This window comes from Petaurus breviceps, unplaced genomic scaffold (assembly GCF_028583685.1).
Source record: "Petaurus breviceps papuanus isolate PSGF00001 unplaced genomic scaffold, PetGlider_PUasm1.0 81, whole genome shotgun sequence".
Lineage (NCBI taxonomy): Eukaryota > Metazoa > Chordata > Mammalia > Diprotodontia > Petauridae > Petaurus > Petaurus breviceps.
The window spans coordinates 1057396-1077078 of NW_027186546.1; the positions used below are offsets into that span (position 1 = coordinate 1057396).

General features: G+C 35.7%; 1 protein-coding gene across 1 annotated transcript in view; it reads left to right on the forward strand.

The window, feature by feature from the left end:
• Positions 1–19683, forward strand: part of LOC138176103 (ethanolamine kinase 1) — a 76931-nt gene that overhangs the window by 28424 nt on the left and 28824 nt on the right. The window contains exons 2-4 of the mRNA XM_069106849.1: positions 1722–1981; positions 15952–16092; positions 17514–17656. Coding sequence (XP_068962950.1) covers positions 1722–1981; positions 15952–16092; positions 17514–17656 — 544 coding nt within the window. The remainder of the gene's footprint in view (positions 1–1721; positions 1982–15951; positions 16093–17513; positions 17657–19683) is intronic.

Genomic DNA, 19683 nt, shown 5'->3' on the forward strand with positions numbered 1-19683 from the left:
AACATTTTATGGAAAGACAAAGTCATGGAACATTGTCAGTATTTCACTTTGTTTATGGGCAAAGTTTCCACATTCTGCCTTTTATTTCATTGTGGTGAGGTGGAGGATAGGAAGATCAGATCTGTTTTCCTTACTAAACCTATAGAAATTTCCTCAGTAAACAATGTAAGTTACTGTATATTTAATCTGTTAATGGTAAATTTGTACAAATGTGTACATGTATGTAAAGGGTGTCCCAAAAATCTTAGTGCAGTTTTAATATTTAGTAACTTAAAACTGCACTAACACTTGAAACACCTGCTGTGTGTATATAATACCCTTATATTATAAAGGTTGTTATATATATATATTTTTTAAAGCAATCGGAGTTAAGTAACTTGCTCAAAGTTACATGGCCAGTTACTTCTGGGTGTGGTGCTAAGTATCTGAGCCCAGATTTGATCCCCAGGTCATCCTGACACTGGAGCTCTTACTCGCTGAGCCACCTGGCTGCCCCTAAGCAATTCGGGTTAAGTAACTTGCTCAAGGTTACACGGCCAGGTGTTTCTGGGTGGGTGCTAAGTGTCTGAGCCCGGGATTCGATCCCCAGGTTATCCTGACACTGGAGCTAGTGCTCTTACTTGCTATGCTACCTGACTGCCCCTGGTTGTTATATTTTTTACTGTTGCTATAACAAAAGATACACCCATGCACACACCCACATATATGAAAAAATATGATCAAAAGAAATATATGTGTATAATATTTCTTTCAGTCATATTCTTTCAGACAGCATTATTAGTCATCAGTACTTTGTAGCTGATAATTGTTAGCTCCACATCATATATATCTACACATTCTCGTAACTCTCTTCAGTCAATCAATCAGTAATTATTTATTAAGCACCATTTATGTGCACAGATATATGCATTTGGGATATAAGTGCAATAATGAAGTAATTCTCATTTGCAAATTTATATTCTAATGAGAGGGAGAGGAGTACGTATATAAATATAAAATGAATAACTATATAAAAGGTAGTTTGGAGGGAGGGTACTAACAGATGGTAGAATTAGGAGAGGTTTCATGTAGAAGATGGTGCTTGAGCTGCAGGAAGAAAGTGAGGGAATTTATAAGGCAGAGATAAATTCTTGATAAACTTTAAACCTTTCTTTTATTTAAATATAGACGCTAATACTTTAAATATGGTAGACAAAATTATCCCCAAATAAAATAGTATGGTGAAATGGAAATGAACTGAATTTGGAGTCAGAAGACCTGGATTCAAATTATGGCTTTGCACTCTAGCTTGTGTGCCCTTAGGTATGGTGCTTCTCCTCTTTGGGCCTGTTTCTTCATCTCAAAAATGAGTTTGTACCAGGTGACAGAGTATAGCCCTAAAGCTATATTCTTTAAAGTGTTTTTCTTCAGGGGCAGCTAGGTGGCTCAGCGAGTAAGAACACCGGCTGCAGTGTCAGGATGACCTGGGGATCGAATCTGGGCTCCGACACTTAGCACCACACCCAGAGATAACTGGCCGTGTAACCTTGAGCAAATTACTTAACCCCAATTGCTCATAAAAAAAAAAGTGTTTTTCTTCTACTGGATTGAGAATATTTTAAAATTAATTTTTCCCTTCAAATTTGTGTTAATTTCTTTGCATTTTTCATTTGTAGCCTCCATCCTACCCTTAATGGTATGTGTATTAAAAATAATAATACTAATTTTGTCTTACCTTGCAGCTTTTTACAGATGGGATCACAAATAAACTCATTGGCTGTTACGTGGGCAACACAATGGAGGATGTGGTACTGGTGAGAATTTATGGCAATAAAACAGAATTGTTAGTTGACCGAGATGAAGAAGTGAAGAGTTTTCGAGTGCTGCAGGCTCATGGCTGTGCACCACAACTCTACTGTACATTCAATAATGGGCTGTGCTACGAGTTCATACAGGGAGAAGCATTGGATCCAAAGCATGTTTGTAATCCAGCTATATTCAGGTATGCTTTTTTGTTAAATAGTTAAATGACTAAGGAAGTATTTTTTCCCAACTAGACTATTTTTTTTTAATTTAAGATTTTGGTTTCAGAAGATTGTCACAGAATTCTTGGCAAGAATATTTCATAGCATGATATATAAATGCCAAATATTTTCCCTTCTTTGGGTTAATTTAACTTGACATTATTCTTAGCACTTTTGGGCTAAATAGAATTCTAAATAACTTTTTATTGATATATTTACATATTACATAAATTTCTGAATATACATATATATATGTGTGTGTGTATCCTTGTCCCCTCCTCCCCACTGAAATCCTTTCAGTAAATAATAAAAGAATGAAGGAAAGCAGTTTAGCAAAACTTAACATAGAAACTCGAGTCTGACAATATATTCAGTGTTCATACCTGTAGGCCCCTAAACTTCACCTTTGCAAAGAAGGGAGGAAGGTGCATTTTCTTATCTTTTTTCCTGGGCAAACTTCTCATCACAGTTACATAGTGTTCATTTTCTTTTTGTTCTTTCCTTTTATACTGTTAACAGGCATGGTGTATGTTATTTTCCTCATTCTGTTTACTTCACTGTGCATCAGTCCATCTAAGCCTTTCCATGCCTCTGAATTCTTCACTTTCATCATTTCTTATGATACTAATATTCCTTTATATCTATTCATGTGTATCACATTTAGTTTAGCTATTGTTCAGTTGATACATGGTCTTATACTTGAACCATAGACTTAGAGCTGGAAAGGACCTCATTGCCATCCAGTATAACCTGTGCTCCCAAAGGAATTCCTGCTGTGTAACCTACCTGACAAATGGTCATCCAACTTCTGCTTGAAAACCTCCAATGAGAGAAAAGCTACTACCTCCTGAGGCAACCAGTTCCACTTTTGGACAGTTCTAGGTGTTACAAAGTTCTGACATCAAACCTAAATTTGCCTCTGTAACTTATTTCCATTGTTCCTGTTTTTGCTTTTTGGGAGCCAATCATAACAAACCTGCTTCCTCTTTACACATGACAGCTTTTTACGTATTTAAAGACAGTTGTCCTGTCTTTCTGGGTCATTTTTTCTAGGGTAAAAATCTTCCCGGCTGATCCTCATTTGACAGGAACTTGAGACCACCATCTCAGTTGTCCTCCTCAGCACTCCCCAGCTAATTATCTTTCCTAAACTGGAACCCAGAACTGAATGCAATATTCTGAACATAGTCTGTTAGCACAGTCTTGCTGGCCTAGAAACTCTGCCTCTCAAGGCAGCCTAAGATCACATTAGATTTTTTTGTTTGCTATAACATGCTCCTGGCTCATTGAACTTGACTGTTCATTACTTACTCCTTTCCCACAATCTTTGTCAGATAAAATGCCAACCATTCCTTATCCATCTTATATTTATGAAGTTGTTTTTTTTTAACCTATGTAAGACTACACATTTTTTTTCTATTGAATTTTATTATCTTAGATTCAGCATGTCATGAATTAAAGGAAGTGAGTTATAGATTAAAAGGAAATGTAGTTATATGCCTTTAATTTATACTGTACTTTGAGCTATGATCTAATTTCCTTTTACTGTTGCCTGTTCCTCACATAACTGCTCTTAAGAGAGTGTCCACCTAATATACTAGGGAATTTTTTCCCTGCATCCCTTCATATTGTATGGATTTGACTGTAATACATGGACTGTGCATTAGTAATTGATCACTCTAGCTACTTGGTCAGACTATGAAACTTTTATGTTTTTACAGTTAAAGTAGATTGAAAGGTATGGTTGGGGTGGCAAGGTAGTGCACTGAATAGAGCACTGGCCCTAGAATCAGAAGGACCTGAGTTCAAATCTGGGCTCAGACACTTGACACACTTATTAGCCATGTGACCTTGGGCAAATCACTTAACCACAGTTGCCCTGCCTTCCCTCATCCAAAAAGCAAAAAAAAAAAGAAAGAAAGAAAGAAAAGAAAGTATGGTTAGAATGAGCAATGGATTTTAGGAGACTAGGTGACCTAGGTTCTAAATCTTAATTTGCCCCACAGTATGAACTTGGACGAATCATTTGGATCTCAACAAGTCCCATGCTTCGCATCTTTAAAAAAAAGGATAGGACTTGAATATTTTCCCCTTCTGCCTCTTACTATGAATCTGTACAAGCAGTCATACTTTACCTATTTTAAAGAATGAATGAGTCCTTGACAGTTAACATTTCACAAAACGATTCCTACTACTTTTCTGGAAAATGGTTTCTCAAATAGATTGAAAGCCTTCTGAAACCATATTTCATGGTGCAGAGGGAAACTTTACTACCTTGGTTTTCATGAATTCTGAATTAATGGAATTTTAATTAGACAGATGAATTTCATTAAAGACAAATACAAGTTAATGCACTTTTGCGAACAAAAACAACTGTTAAAGCTAAGTGATGACATGCTCGTAGTACCTTTTTTTCGCCCAGCTTTATTGGAGTGACGTGTCTAAAAATGGGGAAACTTTTCATTTTTACAATGTCTCAGTTGAGGTTTGGTTATTTTTAGATAAATGACTGTCAGAATGGGAAAAGGATGGAAGCAGAATCTTAGCTATGAAGAGGACGGTGGCCTCCAAGCCATCAAAAACAAGGAAAAAAGCCTGCTGAGTCTTTTTTTAATTTTTTAAAAACAGGTTATTGAAGGCATATCATTGCATTGTAAACAAAGTTGTTGAGCATTATAGATTGGGTCATGATACATGTGGGGTCGAGACCCACAGTTTAAGAAGCACTGAAGGGGTCTTGAGTAAAAAACATTTAAGAAGCCCTGGTCTAGAAGATACTTCCTTATGGTCAACACTTTTCTCCAAATGCCAATGCTAAGTTAAAGGGGCATGTTAAAGCTAGGTTTACCTAAGCCCCCTACCTCTTAAAATGTATTGTTCATTCTAACCATACTATTCAATCCACCTATTTTTAACTGTGAACACTTAAAAGTTTCATAGCCTGACCAACTATAGAATGATTAGTTAATACAGACAACTCATTGGAAGGACAAATACTGAAGCTGAATTGCCACGTAATGAGAAGACACGATTTACTGGAAAAGACCCTGATGTTGGGAAAGATTGAAGGCAAAAGGAGAAGGGGATGGCAGAGGATGAGATAGTGTCATGGAAGCAGTGAACATGAGCTTGGACCGACTTCAGGAGATAGTGGAGGAAAGAAGGGCCTGATGTGTCCATGGAGTCATGAAGAGTCAAACAACCCTTTGCCTAGTGTAACCTCCTTGAAGATATCTATCTCTTGTGAGGCTAGGACAGAAGGGGAATATGAAGCGGGATGTGAAAACTCACCAATGAGTCAGGCACACTGACACTTTTGTAATTCATACAGGTCCCTACTGGGGAAGGTGGTGAGGGTTGGTACCTTGACTAGCAATTCTGAGAAATAGAAAAGAAGCAGTATGGTATCCATGACTGCTTAAATACACTTAGGGAGGACCCTTAACAGTTAGCCTTGCATTGTGCCCATGGACTGGACTAATAGGCCCAGGTGAGGTTTGAGGTCTCTCCCTCCCCAACCAACCTTCACCTTAATTATTAAGAAAAAACTCTCATTCCTTCCTCTTACTATTCTCACATTCATTTCTCAATCCCATACAATCCCTCTCTCGAAAAACAATTTCTCTCTCTCGAAGGTTACCAGCAATTGAATAATGGCCAAAGCCTGTGGCCTTTTGTTGGTGGTTAACAACCTGCTCCTCATGGACAGTCTCTCCTCTGGGGTTTCACGGATCTGCTCTTAGCTTGGTTCTCTTTTTATCCATATCGCTGTTATTTTTCGGTCCTTTTTGCTGTATTGTCATCTGTGTTTCTTTTCCTTTACGTTGAAATACCGTGGTACTCTATCCCTTGGCCTGTTCTTTCTCTTTCCTTTATTCCTTGGTAAATACATCATTTTCTATGGGTTCAGTTATTATCTCTCTGCAAATGACTCTTCGATCTACTGGACCTACCTCTTCTCCTGAATTTCAGTCCTGCGTCACCAGTTGCCTTCTGGGCATCTCCACCTAGATGTTTGCATAGGCCTCTCATTCATCATATCCAAAGAACACTCATTTGTATTTTAAAATTCAGTTTTATTTTCAGCTCTGAATTCTCTCTTCTACTTCCCACATCCCCGATTGAGAAAGCAATATATTTGTATCTATACATGTATATATCATTAAGCAAAACAAATTCACACATAAGCTATGTTCCCCTCTTCTTTCAAAAAAACAAAACCTCTTTTTGCATTCTGACTCTATCAACTATATTGGGAAGTAGAAAGCATATTTCATCCTGAGTCCCCTGGAATTGTGTTGAGCAGTCTTTCAAGTCTTGCTAAAAAGACTTTCCTAAGTTTTTCAAAATTGCCTAGTATTACCAGTTATTGCTATATCACAGCATCTCCCTTGCCCCCTTTATCTCATCCTTCTACCATATATACTCAGGTTTATAATCTTGAAGTAATTTGTCTCCTAACTCTCCCTTGCCCCACATATCCAGTCAGTTTCCAAGTTTTATTTGTTGTACTTTGATATCTCTCACATATATGTGTCCCCTTTTTTCATATGACCACCACTCTTCTGTGACTCATCATCTGTTATCTGGACCATTGCAGTAGCTTTCTAATTGGTTTCCCTGCCCCTCAGTCTCTCTTCTGCAATCTGTCCTCTATTCAGCTGCCAAATTGATATTCTTAAAATAGACTATGTAAAGAAGCTTTAGTAGCTCTTTTTGTTGCCTACAAATACTCTATTCAGACAAATGCCTCTTTTCTGTTTTTTCTGTACAACTTTCCCACTCTCATTTCTCTGCCTTTGAATAAGCTTCCCCCTAATATTTGAAAGGCACTTTCCTTTAATCCTGCTTCTTTGAAAAAAATTTTTTTTTGCCTTTTGGAGGGCAATTGGGATTAAGTAACTTGACCAAGGTTACACGGCTAGTTGTTTGTGTGTGTGTGTGTTAAGTGTCTGAGACCAGAACCAAACTTTGGTCCTCCTGATTCCAGGCTGGTGCTTTACTCATTGCGCCACCTAGCCACCCCTTGCTTCTTTGAATTTTTAACTTAAGCCAAGGAACAATTCAAATATTCCCTACCAAAGATCTTTTCTGCTTTCCATAGTTCTTAATTTCCCTCTCCCCATTTACTTTGTTTATCCTTGTACATGTTGCTTCTGTGAGCAAAATGTAAGAAAACCTCTTTTTAAAAACAGTTGTCTGCAAATAAATAATATTGTAGGATGAGTTATTGGAAAAGTTTCCTCCAGAGAGCTACCTAATCTCAACCACAGTTGCAGATTATAGTTTGCTTCAATCACTAAGTACAAGCAAGATATCTTGACCTTTTCCTCTGTGATTTAATGGATATTTTGGTATGGCATTTCTTATGTTCTTTTTTTTCAGTGACTAGACATTTAGTTTTTCTCCTCCACAGAAAAGTAGGGGTAGGGAGTATGGAGGCAGAGAAACAGCCTTGTAATAAATATGCATAGTCTAGCCAAACAAATTTCTATATTGGCTATGTCCAAAAGTGTGTCTCACTTTGCATATTAGTCCCTTACTGTATTCTCTCATAGTGGTTAGTATTCTTCATTGTGTATTCTCTGGAATTATAGTTGGTTTTTGTGTTATCAGAGTTCTTTAAGTCTTTTAAAATTGTTCATTTTTATGATATTGTTATAATAAAGTTCTTTCTCCATGTTCTACTCCCTTGGTCAGTTCATACAAGTCTTAACAGATTTCTTTGAAAAAAACCTCTCTTTCATCAATTCTTAAAGCACAATAGTATTACGTAACACTTAAATTCCATATTTAGCTTAGTAGTTTAGTTTGCAGTTCTTTGTCTCTACAAAAGGAGCTGTCTCAATTTTTTTGCACACAAAAAGAGTTTTTTCTTTCTTAGAACTTTCTGGGATATAGGCCTAGTATTTCCACACTTCCCCAAAGAGTACACAGTGGTAAATGGTTCCAAATTGCTTTCTAGAAAAGTTGGATCAATTCACAGTTCCACCAATAGTGAGTCAGTGTGCCTCTTTTCCTGTGACCCTATTTTTTTTACTTCTTCCCTGTTTATCATCTTTGCCAGTCTGTTGAGTTTGAGGTAGCACCTCAGAGTTATTTTAATTTACACTTCTCTAGTAGTTGGTGATTTGGAACTTTTTTTTTTCATATAACTTATGGCTATCTTGGATTTCTTTCCTTGAGAACTACTTGTTCATATTCTTTGATCATTTATCAATTGGGGATTATTATAAATTTGAATTAGTTCCTTATATATCTTAGAAATGAGATCTTTAGGAGAGAAACTTGCTACAAAGATTTTTCTCCCAATTGTTTCTCTTTTTACCTTAATTCCATTGATTTTTTTTTTTTTTAAATGTTGCTTAAATTTTGTATACTTAAAATTATTCATTTGTCTTTTATGATTCTTTTCCTCATTTGGTCACGAATTCTCCTTTACACAGATTTGAAAGTTATTTTTTTTTTTACAATTTGTTTATGATGTGACCTTTTGTGTCTAAATCATTTTCATTTGGCACTTTTCTTGGTGTGTGGTATGAGGTGATGGTCTAAAACTTTTTTTCCTGCCAGATTCTTGTCCAGTTTTATTGGCAGTTTTGTCAAATAGTGAGTCCGTATCTTACCGTGTTTCCCCGATAATAAGACCTATCCTGAAAATAAGCCTTCCTTACTGTGTAAGATTCCTCTAAAATAAGCCCTCCCCCGAAAATAAGCCCTATTGAGACTGCTACTGCCGTGAAGGTGATCCCCTGCGCTACACGCTACATTACGGTACCCTCTGTATGCACCGTCCCCCCCCCCCCATGAAACGCACACCATGCTCCGAGCTGCATCCAATCAGAGCTGCAGCAGTGAGCGCGTCATCCTGTTCTTCCCCAGTGATTTGCTTATTGAATAAAGGTACATTTTTTTGTTCACATTTACCTGTTTATTAAAATTGCTGTCAATGTTCATTAAAATAAGCCCTCCCCTGAAAATAAGCCCTCTGGTGTTTTTCTGTCCAAAAAAATTAATAAGACAGTGTCTTATTATCGGGGAAACACGGTAGTAACTGAGGTCTTTAGGTTTATTGAATGCTATGCTATCATATTTATTTGTTTCCCTGTGGTGTGTGTCTGATCTCTTGCACTGATTGATTGCTCTATTTTTAATCAGTACCAAATCATTTTAATGATTGCCGCTTTTGTAGTACAACTTAGGATCAGATATTAATAGACCTGTGTGGGTCAGAAGACCGCTTACGCAAAATAAACTCAGAGACTTCTCAAGGTAGAAGCAAAAAGGAATTTGTTATGATTTCGTGAGAAAGGGCGTCCCCAATCTAAGAAAGGGCCAGAAGGGACAAGTACCTTACAGAAGGCAAAAGCATGATTATATAGCCCTAACATGGAAATTGTCCACCCTCCCAAGTGACCTACCTTACCATTGGCTGGTAAGGCAAGCTCACAATCTTCTTACTAATATCAACCAATTGGTGCAAAGCAAATCTCAACCCATTACCATAATTATTACTAATGAGGCTCTAATTTTGTTAGATAACATACATAATATATGAGATTCTCTAAGCAAGCGCAGTAATAACCCCAGAATATTGAACCCCTACCAGTCCAACCTAGATATGTCCTTATCTGGGCCTGAGTGTCCCAAGGCCGCTATCTGCTTCCTGATTGGTCATCTACACCTGCTACTGCCAGCTCCTTTTTATTCTGCATTATTTCATTCCAACCTAGATATGTCCTTATCTGGGCCTGAGTGTCCCAAGGCCACTATCTGCTTTCTGATTGGTTGTATCCACCTGCTGCTGCCAGCTCCTTTTTATTCTACATTATTTCATTTTTAGTATTATCTAGGAGTTCTCTGGGAACTTGGAATCCAACTTCTTCCGAAGGCTACTTCCTCAAGTCTTCCCAAGGCTACTGTCTGGTGCTTTTTATCAGTAGTCTTGTTTCAGCAATTCTTGCAGTTCTGTAGAAACTTAACCCTTTGCTTATCTGTCTCACTGCCATTCCTTTCCCCAAACTAAAAATGCCTCTAATTTGGTCTCAATAGTTATTCAAATCAGTTGTGTTGATACCCTTACATTACCTTGAAATACACGATGACCCCATATATATGGGGAAATGATACTGAACTTAGTTAGAAAGTATAAAGAAGAAATAAGAATGTAATAGGATGTTTATAATGGAGAAACTTCACTGCAGGTTATCCCTCACAGACCCCTTTCCTTCTTCTCCTTTCATTTCTGCTTTTTAAAAATTATTACTCTTGAGATTCTTGACCTTTTCTTCCTCCATATGGAATTTATTAATTTTTTTCCAGTTCTATAAAATACTCCTTTGGTAGTTTGATTGATGTGAGGTAGTTTAGGTAGTATTGTCATATGGGGGAAAAAATTTTAACCTCACAGAAAACAGAGGGGAAGGAGGTATGGCTTTATAACCTTTGATAGTCTGCAGGTGCCATAAAAGAGTAAAGAATGTCATGTGGATGCCAGAAACAACCAGTTTGGTCCTAGACTGCATTAAAGTGGGCATAATATTGTCCAAGACTAGGGAGATTATTGTTTCACTGTACTCTCTTCTAGAAGAAACAAATCTAGAGTAGTCTGCAGGTCACTTGCTCAATAGTTTTGCTCAATGATATTGATAAAGATGTTGAAAATATTCTAGAGAGGAGTAATTAGGATAACAATAAAGGACTATTAAGCTGTTTACTTGTCTAATATGTTCCAGAAATTTGGGTTTGCTGTTTACCTTTTTTATTTTTGTATTTGTGGTCATGAGAGGTTTTAGACTTTGAGATGCAAATAGTAAAAAGTGATATGATAATATTGCCATATTACCTGGAAGATATAGAAATAGCCTGGGTGTTATAGGCAGTCAATAGTCAGTACTTACACATTAAGGATAGTGTCTTGAACTGATGCAGAGTGAAGTAAGCAGAAAGAGCTGGGAGGACAGTTCATACAAGGTCAACCTTGTTGACATAAAAACTGCTTTGAAAGACTTAAAGAGCTCTGACCAGCCATGTCTCCAGTGGATTTGTGATAAAGCATTTTATTTCCTGACAATAAAGTGATGGTCTGAAGGTGCAGAAAGAAATGAAGTTTTGGATATGGCCACTGTATGAATTCATTTTGCTTAATTTTGCTTATTCTTGTTTTTATATTGGAGGATAGGGTTGAGGGTTTGAGAACAGGTTGTTAGCAAGTGATGCCAAAAAAAAAAAAATAAAGGACCCCAAAAGACAGTTGTGAAACACTTTTTTTAAATGCTTAGAAGAGTATTCAAGGAGTTTTGAAAACAAATTGTGGGGTTTATTGTATCTATTTTTTAAAGCAGGTGTATGAAATGTAGATAGATGGTTTTATGTATGAACTTCTTTTTGTGTTCTGTATAAATGGAAATATTCTAAATAGTGGGAAAGAAAGCTGCATAGAGACCATTTAGTTCCTTTTTTGTATTGAATTGTTTAGCACCTTAGTTAATGTAAATAAGATTTGGTTTTTAAGATACACTTGTTTTCACCATCTTTGTGTACATATAAATGTTTTTTTTTTTTTTTTTTTAAAGCAATAGGGGTTAAGTAACTTGCTCAAGGTTACACGGCCAGTTATTTCTGGGTGTGGTGCTGAGTATCTGAGCCCGGATTTGATCCAGGTCATCCCGACACTGGAGCCGGTGCTCTTACTCGCTGAGCCACCTGGCTGCCCCTTAAATGTTTTTTTTTTTTTTGATCTGTTATAAAATTTCCTACATAAATGTTTGACTGACTTAAGCTGTGCTCTCCCAAGAAAGTTATTTCAGATAGGCTAGCCTTGGAAGGAGGAAGGCAGGGAAGTTGGAGTTAAGTGACCAAGGTCGCACAGCTAGAAGTGTTAAGTGTCTGAGTTCAGATTTGAACTCAGGTCTTCTTGACTCCAGGGCCGGTGGTCTCCTCACTGCACCATCTAGCTGCCCCCTTGGGCTAGTTCTTTATTAAACTGCTTAAGGAGTGTAACCTTTGTGTATAGCACTCAGCACAGTACATAGCACATAGTAAGGGCTAATAAAAGGTTACTGGTTTATTGATAGTGGCTTGTCAGTGCAGAAAGAATTACTGAGTTTTCAGTTAGCCTGTTCATCCATAGCTTCAGGTCATTTGTGATCATAGTTAAGAACATACTTTTAAAATCAGAATATTTTAATTAATTTTTAAAATTTCAGCTTTGATTATATTATACCTAATGTTTATAATTAATTTTGATAGTAAAATAAAAATTCTCAGAACAAATTAGTGCAACAAAATCATGGCATAATTTTATAAAACTTTGAAAATGGTTAAAAAACAAATTTACTGGCAACCCACTAGTGCTTTCTTATAAAGTTTGAATGTCACTAGAAATTTAGGTTGAAGTTTAATTAATTTCAGAGCCCCTCAAATTTTTTTTTCTTAAGCATTTATTTGTAAGCAGCATTTTGGTCTAGGTACCAATTTGATAGTACAGTAAAACCTTCCTTATTAAGACTAATTAAGGGAAAGGCTAGTTTGCATTAGCAAAAAATGTGAATTATAGGATCAAAGGATTTAGATTTGAAAGGGACTTTGGAGAACATTTAATTCTGTACCTTTTTTTTTTCCCTAGAGGAGGAAACTGAGGGGGAAGATATTTTAAAACCCCATTCCAAATAATAGTTTTATTAACTTAATTCCCAGCCAAAACTGACATCTACTCTCACAATCTTTCTACCAATGACCCTTTATCCTTTTGACTGCCTAGCTGGACTTTGAATCACCATCCTTATAATCCCTTCTCCATTCTCACCTGTATACCTATTTCCCCCTTTCCAATAGTGGCAGGCTGTTTTTGTGGGACAGATATCCCTTTAACTAAAACTTTAGGACTTCTAGTTCTTTTCACCTACTATGTAGGTTTACTCTCCTATGTGTGTACATATGTTGTCTTCTCTAGTTAGAATATGAGTTCTTTGAGAGCAGGGACTGGCTTCCATTTATATCTCTAGTACTTAGTGCATAGTAAACACATAAAGATGTTTATTCAGTCATTCATTTATGCTCACATATGTGCTTTAGTAACATATAAAAGATTGCAACGTCTTGCTGGATTTACTATAATAAAGGGCTGTGGAACAAGGCATTTCGATGGGGGAGGAGAGAGGCATTTTTGTTCTTTTGTGTAGGCTAAACACTCTTCCAGTCGTATCATTTAGTTTCCTGACATCCTTTTTTCATATGTCATGAAAATATATACTTTAACCTAGCCATAACTAGTTATTACAAGTTTTAAATTAGTAAAGCTTTATAAATTAGAGTTTTGAAAAAATGTTTTTTTTTTTTTTACAAGTAGCAATTAAGAACACAGGTGATATACTTTTAACTGAATTGTTCTTGCTGTAAAATTTCATTGTCTCATAACCACTTGAAAATTTTCAGAGCCAGATCATAAGGTTTTTTGTTTTTGTTAGTTTTTCTGAATAGTTTTAAGAATAGAGGGGCCAGTTAGTAGTTCTTGAATTTTCTCTAGTCTTAGACAAGACTCTAATCTGGTTTTGATTTTTACTTTTGCTTTACCAAGTTGATGATCTGACTTCACAGAGCTGATTTTGAAATTTTTTTTTATTTCTCCCTATTTAAATATAAAACTTATTTATTTTTGACATTCTTTTTAAATTTTGAGTTCCAAGTTCCCTCCCTCACATATTCACTGAGAAAGCAAGCAATATGATGTCAATTATACATGTGAAATTATACAAAACTTTTCCATATTTGCCATATTTCCAAATAAAGTGAGAAATTATACTTCAGTTTGTATTCAGTTCCTCAGTTCTCTTTCTGGAGGTGGGATAGCATTTTTTCATCATGTGTCCTTTGGAATTGTCTTGGATCACTGTTATTGATCAGAATAGCCATAGCTTCCACAGTTGACTATTATTATAACGTTGTTGTTACTGGGCACAGTGATTTCCCAGTTCTTCTCACTTCATTTTGCATCAGTTCATATAGGTCTTGACATGTTTTCCTGCACCTCCCCTCCCCCTTATCATTTCTTACAGTACTCCCATCAGAATCATAGACCACAACTTTTCAGCCATTCCCCAACTGATGATCATCCCCTCAGTGTCCAATTCTTTGCCACCACAAAAAGAGCTGCTATAAATATTTTTGTACATATAGGTCTATTCTTTTTAGGCCATTTTTTTTTTTGGTATTGTTAGGTATTGCCACATTCAGTGCATTCCAGTTCACTCCTTGAAAAAAGTAAGTATTCATAATGGATAGGAGTGATGCTTTTCAGGGGCTTTTTTCTCTTTCATTTTTAAATCCTGAATCATATATTTTAACATTTTTCATGTTTTTCCCTTAGCTTTGGTTCAATAGACATTACTAAATATCAAGGTTAATGTTGACTCAATTTGGGGACTCTTTCTCTCTTGTAATTTCTCTAGTTTTTTATCCTTTGCAGTAGATGTTCATGATAGTTTGTTTACATTACTCACAAACACTGCAGGATGAGATGATAATTTTTCGCTTTACTAGTCCATATTTGGTCCTGTATTTGTAGCAATGTGTAATATTATGAATTAAACATTTTTTTTTGTGTGTATGTTGCTGAAAATCTGTGGTGTTCAAAATGCAAGATTCACTTAAAGTAACTACTTTTGAAATGATGTGTAGAAGTAAGTTTAAAAATTTTTGTTTAATGTTCTCTGCCTTTTAGTCATGGTGACTCAGCTCAGAAGGATTTTTTAGATTTCAAGTTATACCTTTGAGAAACATCTAAAAGTTATATTACAGCCATAGAATATTTGAGATCATCTAGTTAATCCTCTTTTTTAGAGTTGAGAAAATTAAAACCCATGGCTCTTTCATGATTTGATTGATTATATTGTTTTTCATCCTTCATTTTCAGAGAGGATAAGTGATATCACAGAGTGAGGTCTTGACTTGCACAAGAAATGTATTTAAGTGAAGTCATACAAAGTCATTAGCCTCTGTTTTCCAGATTCATCAAAGTCTAGTGGCAAGACAAAAGTCAGGACTACTGGCTAGGTTGCACTGTATGACCTTGGCATCTTCAATGTCTGATCAAGCCCTAAGCACTCTGAAGCACCTGCTTCAGCCACCTTCATGGCTACGAAACAAATTGTTCTCATGCACCCACTCTGCTAGGGGAAGTTTTCATGTGCTTGGAGTAGACATCCCCCTAACTCACTGACAGGCTCGAGACCTGTCAGTTAACCTGGTTTAGCCTGTCTGCCAAGACAGTTTTACTGGGGTGTGGCTGCTGCATATAGGCTATAGCTTCTAGGAGCCAAAAGTGAGTGTTGGGTGAAAGGTGGACACCAGAGGTGGATTAGCAGCCCTGAAAAGGGCTAAGGCAAGCCCTCATCTTGGAGGTGCTAGCCCTCCCTGAACACTCCATATAGCCCTTAAAAATACATAGCCAGTTAATAGCAGAGCAGAACTCAAAACTTTGGTCTCCAGATTCTTACTCCAGTGTTCTTTTCACTAATACCATGCTGCCTCCATAAAACGTGTACCTTAGACATAGTTGAAAAGGGCTCATTTCTCCACCAGAACTTTGTCTTTGGAGTCAGGCCTGATCTATGGGTCTATATATTTGTCTGTGGGCCTAGTATCAAGACACTGTTTTGGGATTGCTCTACAGATTTTCATGAATAAAAATTCCTATTTCCATAAATGCTTTAAGTTTTTTAAATTTTAACATGATGAGATGTCATTTATTTTTAACTAACAGTACACCATAACTACTATTAAATATATGGCTTTAGCCCATACAACATGTGGGGTATGTGCAAATATTTAATAGTTATATTGAAAAAGCCTTAAAACAGTGTGTATTTTAGTAACTGATCTATAAATAATTCAGGTTTTTTAAGCTTGTATACTTATATATAATTTATTTTGTTTTGTTTATAAACAGGTTAATTGCCCGTCACCTTGCCAAAATTCACGCTATACATGCACACAATGGCTGGATCCCCAAATCTAATCTGTGGCTAAAGATGGGGAAATATTTCTCTCTTATTCCCACAGAATTTGCTGATGAAGATATTAATAAAAGGTAAAAACTAGTGCACTTAAAGTTGTGGAAATTATTTGAATTTTGTGCTGACTTACTGTAGCAGATAGCATTTCAAAATTAAGTATTGGGTTTTCTATGGAGGAAATCCTTATAGGATTTTGCTTTTGCATTTAAGAAAAATCAGGGATGATTCCTGACAATTAGATGGTATTGAAGAGACCTAAATAATAAGAAAAGGCTGGTAGTGGGGTAGTGATGAATGTGTTTTTGAGATTCCCATCAACTGGTATCTATCCTATTAATCATTAAGATCTTCCTCCAATAGGTGCTACATTATAATTTGCTTTGACTTAGGTGCCATGACTTAATATAGAAATACTACAATGTACTGGAAGTAAGACTGTTGTGACTTTATAATAATAATGAAATGCCAGTATTTTATGAAAATTAAGGTTTTTAAGTATAGTTTTCCATATTAGTTTAATTACTGGAACTGTACCCAGTCACTGTGATACATAACTGTTTCTTTAGTTTTCAGTTGACTTTATGATTTTTAGAATTAAAATATTCTTTTTAAAAGCACATTTTTTCTATGTATTTTGATTATTTTTGTTGATAAAGTTTTAGAACATAGATTATAATATGCAAATATTTTAGTGACAGACTCTGAATAATAGTAACATTAAATCAGAAAAGTTTACATTTATTTAAATTTACAGGTGCATTTAGAGATTTATGTTTAAATGCTTCAGAGTACCCTTTATGGTTAGTAGCAGCAAAGACAAGCAAGAAATAGATTTTCTCTTTGAAAAGTGTTAGAATTAAGTAAAGGCATAACTTTATACAAAATACGATATAAATAGGAAACTAGCCAGGAGTTTTAAAATCCAGCAGCTAATGAAATTAATTGTTGCTCTAAGTGAAGGACACTAATGTTTGCAAAATCTGTTTTTTTAAAACATGTTTTCTGTGCCACTTTATGTATTTATTTATTTTAGAATCACTTTGATGAAGCCCTTTATGATATTTTTCACATCTTCAGAAACCCCTTAGGGGGGAAGTGTGTGTGTGTGTGTGTGTGTGAGCGAGTGTGCGTGTGCATGTGTGTGTGTGTGTGTGTGTGTGTATAACTAGTCACATAGCCTGCTTGATCCCAAGTTTCCTCATCCCTTAAGGTCAATAACTTCAAATTCCAGCTATGCAATGCAGATAATGATAGTGAATACAGAACTTTATTTACTGGGTTGTTAATAGGCTTAAATATGATATCATATAAAATACTTTATAGCCTTCATATAACTATATAAACATAAACTGTTATTAACCTTTTATCCATCTTTAGTTTTGTGTTATATCTGACAAAATGTAGCGTAAATCATGGGATTCAAAACATTTAAAAATTTAAATTTTGGAAAAGGACAAAGAAGATATAATGTAAAATTATCTTTTAAACTTGAAAGGTTTGTAAAAGATGTGCCAAGTCCACATGTTCTTCAGGAGGAGATGACGTGGATGAAGGAGATACTTTCAAACCTGGGCTCACCAGTTGTGCTTTGTCATAATGACCTGTTGTGTAAGAATATAATCTACAATGAGAAACAAGGTAGGTATCTGACCTAGCAGTAAGTAAATTTACTTATGTTAGTCTGATTCATTGGCTCTCTACCAGTATACATGATTTTAATTGAAATGCATAGATATAAAACACATGAGGTCTTATATTCTTGATAAATGAAACTAGCTGAGGTAAATTAGCATTTCTATCTATATTTGTATATATATTAATCAGGATTGAACTGAGTTATTAAGTAGTTTGCATTTTAGAAACTGTCAGATTTTTTAAATTTAAGACGTACTTAAATTTTTAATATTGTAAAAATTTAGTTGTAAAACTTGTTGGATGCATAGTTTAGAAGTTTCCCTAGTGGTAAAGAGAGTTTTTTTTTTTCATTAATGTAATGTTGCCTGGTGTAGCAGCAAGCACCCCAGTGTTCCCAGGGTTTGCTGCTACCACAGGTTCTTGGATCTGCTTTGTTAAAGGAAAGCAACTCAAAATGGGTTAACAAGATTATTTTAATCAGTCAGACATATATCGTTTACCTTATTCAGGGGAAAGAGGTCAGCACCCCGAACTTCAAAGCATACAGGCAGAATTATCACGACAGAAACAGATCAAGTAGGACAGATTTCCAAACTGTCCAACCATTACATCCATACCCAATCAACATCTGGGTTTCCACATCTGGGTTTTTCAAAGCCGGGGGACTCTCAACAACGGCTTCCCAGAATCTATATCAAATCACAGAACACTTCTCAAAGTGAGTCCCAAAACAAAGCTACACATCAGGGCTTATATAGCCTTCTCCTGGCTCAGAGAATGTAACGACCTTTTGGACCCACTGGCCAATCAAAAAGTATCTACTGAAAAACAAGCCTCCCACTCCAGGCTTCAGGTGCACTTTAGCCTAGGGGCAGGGAAGATCTTCCAAATTTGCATTCCCATTACACCTGGTATTAATTCATAGATTTTTATTTTCAACATTGGAAGGACAGCAGACTTAGGAGCAAATTAGGTTTCCTGTTTTCAGTTTTTTTATTCTGACTTGTCACATAATTTGGTGCCAGAGAACAGTTCTCAGTGGTGAAGTTGTTTTCTAATGCTTCTTACACTTGATCATTTTATTCCTGTCTTCTGAAGTATGTAGGCATATTCTCATTAAAGATGTTTGATAGTTTTTTTTTTTCCTTTGAGGTATTTGTGAGGTAGACAATATACTTCTTGGAGGTAGGATATTTTGGTTGTTGCTTATACTTTGTCGTAAAAACCAACGCCTAGAATATTTGTATTTTAAAAACTAGTTCGGAAGTTTGAATATAAAACTTCTAAGACTTAGTTGTATTATATAGTTTGGATCAGGTGGTTTGGGGTTAGTATTTTAAAGTAAAATGTTTTGGGCAAAAAGAAAACTCTTGTGAACATATTTTCATTATATTGGGTAATGATGCAATTGGCTGCATTTTATAATTAAAAAGAATGTCTTTGAAGATAGCTACTTTGTTTCTTACTTGACAATAGTATTTTAGAAGAAAAATTTTGTCGAAAATGCCAACCTAGATAGCCATCCTGGTAAGATATTATTAATCATATATCAAAAAGTCACCAATTTAAAAAATATTTCTTTCCATCTCTTGTCATTTTTAAGTTGGGAATATATTAATCCAGAAGTTTAAAAGATGTTCAGTTATATGACTTTAAATCAAAGGAACACTGTCAAGGTTAGTTGATATCACATAAGCTTTTCAGATAGTTGTTTGGCTCTTGCTTCCTTCTAAACATGAAGGAGAGTTTTTTCCTATGGGGAGGGAGGCATAATTTAGCTTTTTAAAATATGCTGGTAGCTGTTATAATAAACTAGTTTTATGTATTTATGGGAAAATAAAAATTGCAGTTTTGCTGGGGGGTGTTCCTAACATGAATATACATATACATGTATATGAAAACCTGACAGTGTTCTTTAAAATTGTATTTTACTGTGTAATATTTGTAATACCCATATATTAAACATTATGCTAATGACCGGATCTCAATGCTGTTTGTAAATGAAAACATTGGTATGCAATGAAAGCCGT